This window comes from Zingiber officinale, chromosome 8B, assembly GCF_018446385.1.
Source record: "Zingiber officinale cultivar Zhangliang chromosome 8B, Zo_v1.1, whole genome shotgun sequence".
Lineage (NCBI taxonomy): Eukaryota > Viridiplantae > Streptophyta > Magnoliopsida > Zingiberales > Zingiberaceae > Zingiber > Zingiber officinale.
The window spans coordinates 32,274,125-32,281,194 of NC_056001.1; the positions used below are offsets into that span (position 1 = coordinate 32,274,125).

The 7,070-nt window shown below is 33.8% G+C and overlaps 1 protein-coding gene across 1 annotated transcript in view; it reads left to right on the forward strand.

Moving 5' to 3' along the window:
• The window catches only part of LOC122013647 (proteasome subunit beta type-5-like), a 5,275-nt gene extending 1,600 nt beyond the window's left edge, over nt 1–3,675 (forward strand). The window contains exons 2-7 of the mRNA XM_042569894.1: nt 2–76; nt 2,194–2,300; nt 2,439–2,573; nt 2,651–2,754; nt 2,843–2,943; nt 3,432–3,675. Of these exons, the coding sequence (XP_042425828.1) occupies nt 2–76; nt 2,194–2,300; nt 2,439–2,573; nt 2,651–2,754; nt 2,843–2,943; nt 3,432–3,559 (650 nt within the window). The 3' untranslated portion in view covers nt 3,560–3,675. The remainder of the gene's footprint in view (nt 1; nt 77–2,193; nt 2,301–2,438; nt 2,574–2,650; nt 2,755–2,842; nt 2,944–3,431) is intronic.
• Nucleotides 3,676–7,070: the final 3,395 nt, after the last annotated feature.

Here is a 7,070-nt window from a genome sequence, read left to right on the forward strand (position 1 = left end):
ACTACGCTCGCTTTCATCTTTAAGGAGGGCGTTATTGTTGCTGCTGATTCGAGAGCCAGCATGGGAGGATACATCTGTAAGCATTTAGCTCATTCAAAATCTTCAGCTTTAATTATGTTATGGTGTTACATCCTAGCGTAGCCTCTAGCATAGTTGTCTTAAAAGCTAATTCCTCTTTACTTTTTGATTTTTTTTTTTTGATGCATCCATTTGATTGATTTATAATCGAGAGCCAATTGTTGATGTTCGCCTGTAATTTGATTCTATCAAAACACATACATTTTAGCTTCAACAATGTAAAAAATATACTATCCCAAGTGGACCCTTTCTCATGGACAAGCCTCTAGTAATGGCGCAACAATCACATTCAAAAGCACATGTCATATCGTATCATCAGAAAGTGTGTAGTAATTATATTAAAAATAAATGAATAATTGCAAACTGTCACTATACTATCTGGAATCGTCCACAACTAAGCAACTGGACCCAAAATGTAAAATAACTGTACATATAAGAAGAATGTAACAGAAATTTTAAACTGAACCATAGATAGATTGTGATTCAAATATTTGGATTCAAGCAGGAAAATAAGTTAGGCTGTGTCTAGTGGTGCATCCCAATACATCTAAGACTTGCCTTGGGAAGCTACGGAGGCAAGAGCAAAGGGATGTCGAGAATGCAACACTATGTGGTGCATCATAGTAGAGGTAAATAACAGGATATCAATCTAGCAATTTGATATGAACACGAGTGGTGTTATTAAAGTATCTAGTGCTGATGAACACAATAAGTTCTCAAAGTTACACCATGCATTCACCAAACTAGCACTACTCAGGCAAGCGAATGAAAAGGTGGGAGGAAGAGTGAACAGGGAGGAAGTGATAGGAAGCGGGCAGTGTGAGAGAAGAAAAGGGTGCTAGGAAAACCAAAGAGGGAGCAGGTTTGGCATGATACGAGTCTTTGATTAAACTTTGTTAATGTGACATTGTTTTTGTGATCATGTCAACATCCCATCAAGTGAAATTGATGGATGTTAGGTTTGTTGTCATGTGAGTGTTTGCTCAAGAGTAGAGGAAGTAGAGTGTTGGATTGTGAGAAGAGAGAGAGAGGAAGAGATGAGAGATAAAAAAATACATGAAAACATAAATTCACAAATATTTTTTAATGATGGAAATATAATTAAAAGTATGTGTGTTAAATTTTGTTGATGAAGCAGTTTTTTCATCAATCATGCCAACATTCCATCAAGTGAAATTGATAGATGTAGTTGCTTGAATTGTTTTTGTAAATCCGTGTGCCAGATTTAAGGAAACAATAGTTCATGTATGAAATTGAAACTGCAGCTATAGTTTCTGTATGATTTCTGTAATTAATTGTTTTTATTTTAAAATTGGACTTTCATCATTATTGTTTGATTCACAAGGATGGTATCTATATTAGGTTAGCCCATCTCTCTGATCATTCTATGCAAAGTGAAGCTAAACATTCTGGGTATGGATCTTACATTCTCACTTGGCAATTAGATCAACAATCGAATCTTTCATGAATTTGAATGCTCTTTTCCATCATGAAAGCTAACCCTTCTGTTGCCAATAATAATATTGTTAGCAGGAGTCATAAGCATTGTGCCTTCGATCTGGGGCCACTTTCTAATTTTGTCAGCCATGTATATGCTAATTTATCTGTAGAACCCAAGAAGATTTCCTGTCAATCATGTTACTACCTTTCAGCACATCTTGCCCATCTTATTTTTAGAGTTGTGAGAAAATTTCCTGTCAAATATATATTGTTACTTTTTTTCACTGCATCCGGACAACCCCATTGCTCCAGAGCTTGCTGTTACCTAATTCAATTTGCTCTCATGTATTTGAAGCTCCACTTTCATCTTCATTAAAATCATGCTTCAATGTATCTATAAACTTCCTGACTGCTACTTATAAATGTTTGAGTATTTCTATTCATATTTAGGATGGTCTAGATAATCATTAAGGCAAAGGAAAGGAAGAAAACATGATAAAGTCTGACCAGCTGTGCTGTGTATTTTATAGTACTTCATTCAACTTCAAATGGCACAAGCTATTTATTGTCTCATTAAACTGCTTTCTGAGTGATCAGTCAAATCAGCACTGTCATACCAAACTGTGGTCAACATTATGCTGATCACCTTATTGTCCTCTTTTTACCTTTCTGCAGCTTCACAGAGTGTCAAGAAGATCATTGAGATAAATCCATATATGCTTGGTACAATGGCTGGAGGTGCTGCAGATTGTCAATTCTGGCATAGGAACTTGGGCATCAAGGTACGGTTATTGGTAGTGTGTGCATATTCTATACAAGTAAAATCTATATCTTAGCTAGGTAAATAATTTCCCTTGAGTACTAAATGTGGATTTTTTTCAGTGAAAATTCATAAAATTTCTATTTTTTTTCCTGTGCAGTGTCGCCTTCATGAGCTGGCAAACAAGAGAAGAATCTCAGTCACAGGAGCCTCAAAGCTGTTATCTAATATACTTTACTCTTATCGAGGAATGGGACTTTCAGTAGGAACCATGATTGCTGGATGGGATGAAAAGGTGCACATATATGATAATATATTTTTCCTTTTCACCTGATTTTAGTGAAGTTCTATGACGAATTCTCGTGAATTTAGGGGCCTGGGTTGTACTATGTTGACAGTGAAGGTGGAAGGCTCAAGGGAACACGCTTCTCAGTTGGGTCAGGAAGTCCATATGCTTACGGTGTTCTTGATAATGGGTATGCATTCGTTTTGCCATTGATTTGGGGTGGATCTTTTCTCGTTATAGTTTAATATTTGAGTAACTTTGTTCTTTTTGTCATTCAGATATCGATTTGACATGACAGTCGAGGAAGCCGCAGAACTGGCACGCCGAGCCATTTATCATGCAACTTTCCGCGATGGAGCTAGTGGTGGAGTAGCTAGCGGTATTCCTTCTTTGTTTATTTTGTTTCCTTGATTTCCTGTTGATTCTATTAAGTGATTACTAATTGGTTTGTGTTATTCTACTTTAGTTTAAATTATTTCAGCATTTTCATTTGCTGCTTTTACTTTTCAACGTATGTATTTATCACCTTTATAATTGCCACATTGCCAACATGGGGATTAGATAGATCATTATATATTGTGGTTTAGTTGGGAGGATGGAAATGAATGGCACAGATTGGAGAAGGGATAGAAAATTGGGGGATGTTTTCAAGTAAATTCTTCTCTTCTTTACTTGATGAAATGAAGCGAGATCTTTATTTGATGTGTTTATCTGTATGAAAATTGAAAATAACTAGCTTTGTTTTTGTATCTTATGCTACTAATAGCAACTACTGCTACAGCTGTTGAATGCACGTCGCAATTAATTCTATATTTGGATCTCAACTTCCTAGATATATTTTTGTTAATATGCTGCTACGTTTTTCAGTTTATTACGTTGGCCCTGACGGATGGAAGAAGATGTCTGGTGATGATGTCGGCGAGCTTCATTACAAGTACTATCCTGTGGTGCCGACCCCAATTGAACAAGAGATGGTTGATGCTCCTGCAGCATGATTCACTCTTCTTCCCTAAACCCACCTAATCTGAACATGTCGAAAGCATGTAAGACTTAACGATAGATTTGATGCTGTGATGGTGATATCTGCTTTATAATTGTTTTTCCTCGGACATATTTTATCCTCGTCTACTTGGATGGTCTATTTGCTCAGTTCAGGGTCCTGGAATAGCTCCTATTCCAAACCACCATAAGGAAATGTGCTTATGGTAGCGACACTTCATTTCCTTATTGATTAAATTCTTCTAGCGTCGTTACCACTGGGTCTGCATATCCTTTCATGGTTAACGTTCGTCTCCGCCAAGAAGATTGTGCTGTGCGATTGCTTCTCTGGTACCCTCTAGGCAAACTATTAATGTCTCATCTCATAAAGTTTGGTTCATGCGTCTCTCTCTAACGTTTAAGCTTTTTGAAGTATCGGAAAGTGATTCTTTGTGAAGGATTGAGCTGAAGTGGCCCCTAAGCACAAGGTTGCTCTTTCTTTAGATGATATATCATTTAGAATTGTCAATTTGAAACTCAAGCGACCTTTATCCATAGCAATTGCGCATTAAATTCATTTGATGTATTATTTATTAGAGCGCAATTTTAGGCATGATAAAAAAACACGGACGCGACTCAAATATATAAATGGATCTAGTAGGGCCGTCTGAAAATCAATTCTAAATGTGCATAAATTGTATTACAAATTTATTCTATATATATAAAAATGTATCAAAAAATATTAATAATTTTTATATCATTTTTATTATTTTTACAACTAATAAATTGTTTTTTAAAAAATAAATATTTTGATATTTTCTTTTGTAGTTTATTATTATTGGTTCAAATTACATGACATTTATGATAGAGTTGGCACAGCCGGGGCCGGGCCGGTCCTAAGGCATGTTATCTGGGGCGACAGCCAAGGGTCTCCGATTTTTAGGGGTTTCAAATTTGACATATATATATTATATATAATTAAATTATTTTAATAAAAAATTAAAAAATATATTTTATTGGGATTGTATATATATATCTTAATTTAGAAGAATTTAAAAAAGAAAAGAAAAAAAATGAAGAAAGGTAAACAATCATTTTTTTTCTTTCCAAGATTTTATTTCTTGTACAACTCTTTCTTCATTAATTTATTTACATAAGTCATAAGACCTTAAAGAGTAAAGTATGAATCTTGAACACTAATTTTCTCCCTTTTTCTCCTTTGAATCTCTTCTAATTAAATTAGAAAAATTTATTTCCCAATTAAAATTTTAGTTTCATCAATATAATATTCATCAATATATAAACTTAAAACTTAAGTTATCTACTTTTATATATATATATATATATATATATATATATATATATATATATATATATATATATATATATATATATATATATATTTGTTGTTAATATTCAATATTGATTTTTAATATTGTATTGGAGTCAATATTTTATAATTTTTCTTATAGATTTGAAAGAGTTTAAATAAATTATCCTAATTTAATTGTTAAAGAATAGATTATATCGATTGCTTCCAGCACAAATCCGACTTTATTGTTCTTTGACTATTATTTTCACTACTGGTGTTTGTTTCATTGTTAGTTTTGTTGCTAGTTTTGTATATTTTATTTTTACACTTAAAATTTATAGTACAAACATATTTCCAAAAAAATATCAATCTTGGAGTCAGAACAAAAAAAAAAAGAGTAGAACATATTATTAAAACTGACAAAGGTGTTCTTCGTAAGTTTTTTAAAGCTAGCTCTTCAATTAAAGATTCAGTTGATGAATTACAAGAAAAAGTTAAGAATAACTAAATGATCATGTAACAAATGAGTAGTAATCGAGTAATCAACGAGAATTAAATGATCATGCAATCAATGAGCGGAAAGAATTGAGAGAAAATGATGATTATAATCATATAACAAATGAACAGAAAGAATTGAGAGAAAATGATAATAATGATTTGAATGTAAATGACTTGACAATTTTAAACTTAATTTTGAAGACTTTATTGATAATTTTATTCTTAAAATGCTAGAAGCTATAAATTTTTTCAACGATTATTTCATATTTTTTTTCTGTATTTGTAGGTATTACATTTTTTGGAGAAACTTAGGAAATATATTTTATATGGTGTTATACTTTTTGAAGAATATTGAGAAATATATTTTGTATGGAGTTTACCATATTTTAAATGAAATATATTGATTTCTAAATTTTTCTATTATACTATATTCAAATTGTAAGTTAATAATTTTTTTTATAGAGGTCCCTTTTCTCTTTTTGCCCAAGGGCCCCCAAAAGTCAAGGTCGGCCCTGAGCACAGCAAAGCATGTCACGAGGTAGCCTCTTAGTTTGAGGAATAGGTTGAACGCCTTTGACGGGATAGCTCATTTCAACTTTAAGTAGAGGAGAGGATTGATCGAATCAGCTGAAAAGTCAGCTAAACACAGGGATTTGATGAATAAAGTATTTCTGTTAAGAGTAGCAAGTGTCTAAAATTCTCTCCGAGTAGAATAAAGATTTAAGTAATATAGTTGTTAGTTGCTCAACAATAGTATCCGCTCAAACAGTTGCCTAGAGGTTTTTGGACAAAATGTATTAATTGGAGTTGTCTTTATATAAGTAATAAGCTCACGGGCAACTTTAGCAAACATGGTTCCACAAAAATATCATGATAATCTTCGTTAAGAGTGTACTGTGTTATTTATTATTTTTCATTAGCTATTCGCACATTTGCCCATTAGTGAAAGGAGTCGATTTCACCAAGCAAGCGGAAAGGACATCGTAACTTCGATCTTCGTTTTCACATCTTCAGCTCTGCAGTCGCCGAAATGTCTGCCATATCCATCATGATTAGATTATGGTGCAGTGGCAGGCAAAACTCATATCGCAATCACGCGCGTCGTTTTTCATAAATATACTCAAGACTACCATTGCCCAGCTCAAACCTCTGGATTCCACCAGTTATCATTCTAAGGACCAAGAAGACAGTCATTTGATTTTTGTATAACTACGAATTTATCAGAACGAAAAATTAATAGGGCATCTTTTTGATGAGGTATACACTTTTTTTTTTTTGGGTAATCTTAAGCTTTAAATTTATAGAAAGTGTGTAAGAACTGATTGAGATATGGCTTCAGTCTCAGAGGCCTTCCATGATCAGGAGGTTAGGTTGATTGTGGCGAAGGGTACATAGATGTGTCTACACTGATCCCCAAAACTCTTCCAGCTACAGAATTCGACTAGGTTTGGCTCAAAAGACAAGGATTCAAAAGCTAATAGGTTTGAGAGGGCCATGCGAGAAAAGGATGTGAAGTAGAGGGCCGAGTATCCTATTTATAGTGGGCCAGATTCCTGTAAGCGAAGAGAATTACAACTCATCGTTTTGTCTCCAACTCGGACTTGCTCTAGCCTCACTTCAGCTTATCACCAACCTTTTCCCTTCACGATCATCCACAACTCGAACCACTAGCCAAATCCCAACACCTTACTTAATCAGACCTCAATCAAACAGCTAAG